The 3,301-nt window shown below is 37.5% G+C and overlaps 1 protein-coding gene across 1 annotated transcript; it reads left to right on the plus strand.

Annotated features, from left to right (window-relative positions):
* The first annotated feature begins 1,269 nt into the window (after positions 1–1,269).
* Positions 1,270–3,055, plus strand: crygs3 (crystallin, gamma S3). The gene is made up of 3 exons (XM_055215324.2): positions 1,270–1,456; positions 1,550–1,792; positions 2,735–3,055. The coding sequence occupies exons 1-3, from the start codon at positions 1,439–1,441 to the stop codon at positions 3,005–3,007; spliced, it is 534 nt and encodes a 177-aa protein (XP_055071299.2). The 5' UTR covers positions 1,270–1,438; the 3' UTR covers positions 3,008–3,055.
* Positions 3,056–3,301: the final 246 nt, after the last annotated feature.

Below are 3,301 nucleotides of genomic sequence, written 5' to 3' on the forward strand. Positions count from 1 at the left end.
GCAACACCAGCAAAACCAAGCTGGGAGACCAGCCAAAACCATCTCACCAGCTTAAGCTGGATTTTACAGTAGGGTGAACTTGCCTAAAATTCGGGCTGTCAATCTTAAGGTTTCTTCAAAACTTTGCGTTGCGTGCCATAATCCTCACAGATATTGTGTGTCTGTGATTTTCCTGTCGTCAAGGACAAAGCCGGCAACACCACATATAGGGACAGTTTCACAGACAGGGATTAGACTAGTCCTAGAATAAAATAAATGTAAGAGCTGTCAAAACTGAAAACAACTTGCACTGACATATTATCTTAAAATACATCAGTGCCCTTTGTTTAGCCTCAAAATGAACAAAAGTAATACTTTTAGTAAGGCATGTTTGTTAAATATTTTCTAATGAAACTAAGTTCTAGTTCTGGCTTAAGCTAATCCCTGTCTGAGAAACCACCCCATAAAGTTGATCCTGATTGGTCCCCTTCTGTGCATTCGAAGTGCTGATTAGCTCACGCAGATAGAACCTTATAGAGCCAACTTAGAGTTCGATTTTGTAGATAGAACCTTTTTGTTTTTTTTAATAAAACGTCCCAAAATGTACAAAACTTAAAATAAAACATCACATAATGTAAATAAGTTGTCACAGAGTAAGAATATGTGAATAACTCAATTTTGACAAAAATGTTAGATAGAACCTTATAATTCCAAGGGGACGAAAATACAAAATTTGGAGCAAAAAGCTAAAATAATTGCATTTTTGTAAAGGAATTTTGTTAGAGATCAGATTCAGAATGATTATCAAAACATACACAGAGTTTTAAATTAATTAAATTCGTTTTTGCTTCAGTTTTTTATAAACTGGGTAAGAGCGTCAGGAAAGCGTCATTGGCAGAGAAAGAGTTAAGGATCACAGCATCGCCCTAACCTAACCTATTCTATTTTAAAAATGCATTGCCCAATGTTATTCTCTTTACAGAGAGACTGTTATTGTGTAAGAGCATTGTTACAGCACAGATAGTTTCTTTGTTGGTGTGGCATCATGAACCTGCTGTACAATTGTAAAATGAAGTTTGTTGTGTGATGGACAAACACAAATGCATGGATTCATTCTAAAACAGGTGTTATGCCTTATACAATAAGTGCGTGTGGCTAGAAGCCAATGGTGCTTCAACTTGCCAATATCAGCAGCTGGAAAACAATTTAATTGGCCCAATAAATATTTTCTAGAATCAGCCATTGCAGAAGGTCAGGGCTCCATTCAATGCCCACTGCATAAATCTGCAGGAACAATCTAGAAACTATGGCAGTATCAGCTGTTGCTGATGCAAATGCTGCAGTCGTCCCTATAACAATGATTTGCCTGGCATAGCAATTTAATGTGAAACATATAAATCGTGCTCATTGAGCTTTCAATACACAGCAAACATCAAGAGGAATGAAGTAAGCCCCAAACATGGACAGGATGGGAAAAGTAAGAAACATTTTGCTCTCATAAATTAGCTTCACTGTTCTCCCCAGGTTACTTTATGTTCCAATCTCTATAACTGTCCTCCTGCATGTGCAGATTGTGTTTTATGAGGACAGAAATTTCCAGGGACGTTCCTTTGAGTGCAGCATGGACTGCCCGGAGCTGTCATCCCATTTTAGCCGCTGTAACTCCATCCGAGTGGAGAGTGGGTCCTGGGTTTTGTATGAGCGTCCCAACTTCATGGGCAATCAATATATTCTAACCAGAGGAGAGTATTCGCATTACCAGCGCTGGATGGGCTTCAATGACTCCATCAGGTCTTGTCGTATGGTGAGAAATGTAAGTCAATCATCACAATTCTGTAAGGGGGCCTTCATGCCCCTTTTGTTTTCTCTGCATGCAGATACATGGGTGAAATAATTAATATCCTTAAGTAAAATACTTAATTTCCAATTGATTTTTTTGCATAAAAAATAACTTTGACCCATACCATGTAATGTTGGCTAAAATATACACCAATGCTTCTTATGCTGGTTTTGTGATCCAGGGTCACATGCGGTATACTGTATATACAGTATAAGGAGTTCAGATGCAAAAACAAGTCAGTTTGACATGTTTTCTTATAAATTAGCCTTTTATCAGGCTCTCGAAAAGGTTATTAGTCAGTGATTAAAATGCCTTATTTTCGAAAATGTCACTTTAGTCATTTCAACAAGTTTGACTGTCTTTCACTGCAAAACCCTCTAAGTACATGCAAGCTTTTTAGCCAAAACCTCCATTTCTTTGGACAAGATATATTAAACAATTGCAAAATCACAAAATATGAAACATTGCAAATGATGAAAGTCAGAATGTAAAATTAAGAAACTGAACCACACATTAGGAGGCGCTGTGATCCATGTCACTGCCACATTTGGGTCATATTCATGTCCAGGTACTCAAAAGGGAAACAAGTTTGAAATGTGATCCATTGTCATTTCATACGCCATAAGTCATTCTATTCATCTTCTTTGCATTTAGAGGACTTTAGTTTAAAAAATCACTGTGGCACTTAAATTACCCTTTAAAGGTATTTTATAAACACATAATATGTGCCAAGAGCATTTGGTTAATATCATCTCAGGAGGTGGCGTTTGGAGATTTTTTCATATGAGCTCCTCACATACTGTATACATATATACAGTAACACTGCTTCAGAATGAATTAAAGACAAAACACCTTTTTTTTAGATTAATTTAACATGATTCTAACCCATTTGATCATCCCGTCTCTCTTTTGTAGAATACTGGCATTCACCATATTCGTCTATACGAGCGCCCTGACTTCCAGGGTCAGACTGTGGAGTGCGCTGAGGACTGGCCCTCAGTCTACGATCGCTTCCGTCACCGTGAGATTAATTCCTGCAATGTTCTGAATGGAGCCTGGGTCTTCTTTGAGCAGCCAAACTACAGGGGACGTCAGTATTTGTTGGAGAGAGGCGAGTACCGGCGCTTCACTGACTGGAATGCAATGCATCCCAATGTTGGCTCGATCCGCCGTGTTCAGGAGTTTTAGGTCTTTAGACAATAATTTCTTAACAATTTAATAAAACTGTCAATAAGCTCACACAAACTCCTGTCTCTGTTTTACTCCGTTTCACTTAAACAAAACCAAAAAACAACACACATGACACAAAAAACATATTCATTTGCATGTTTTCAGTATTGTGCATGTTATGTTTACATTACATTTATTTACTGGCAGATACTTTAAATGGACACTTCAATTTTTTTGAAAATATACTCATTTTCAAGCTCCCCAAGAGTTACAAATTTGATTTTTACCATTTTGAAATCCATTCAGCTGATC

This window comes from Misgurnus anguillicaudatus, chromosome 17, assembly GCF_027580225.2.
Source record: "Misgurnus anguillicaudatus chromosome 17, ASM2758022v2, whole genome shotgun sequence".
NCBI classification, from domain to species: Eukaryota; Metazoa; Chordata; class Actinopteri; order Cypriniformes; family Cobitidae; genus Misgurnus; species Misgurnus anguillicaudatus.

Excerpts from the sequence above, each read along its gene's own strand:
- crygs3 (XM_055215324.2), top strand. Across the intron at positions 1,793-2,734 it reads CTTGTCGTATGGTGAGAAAT|AATACTGGCATTCACCATAT; the intron begins GTAAGTCAATCA and ends TCTCTTTTGTAG.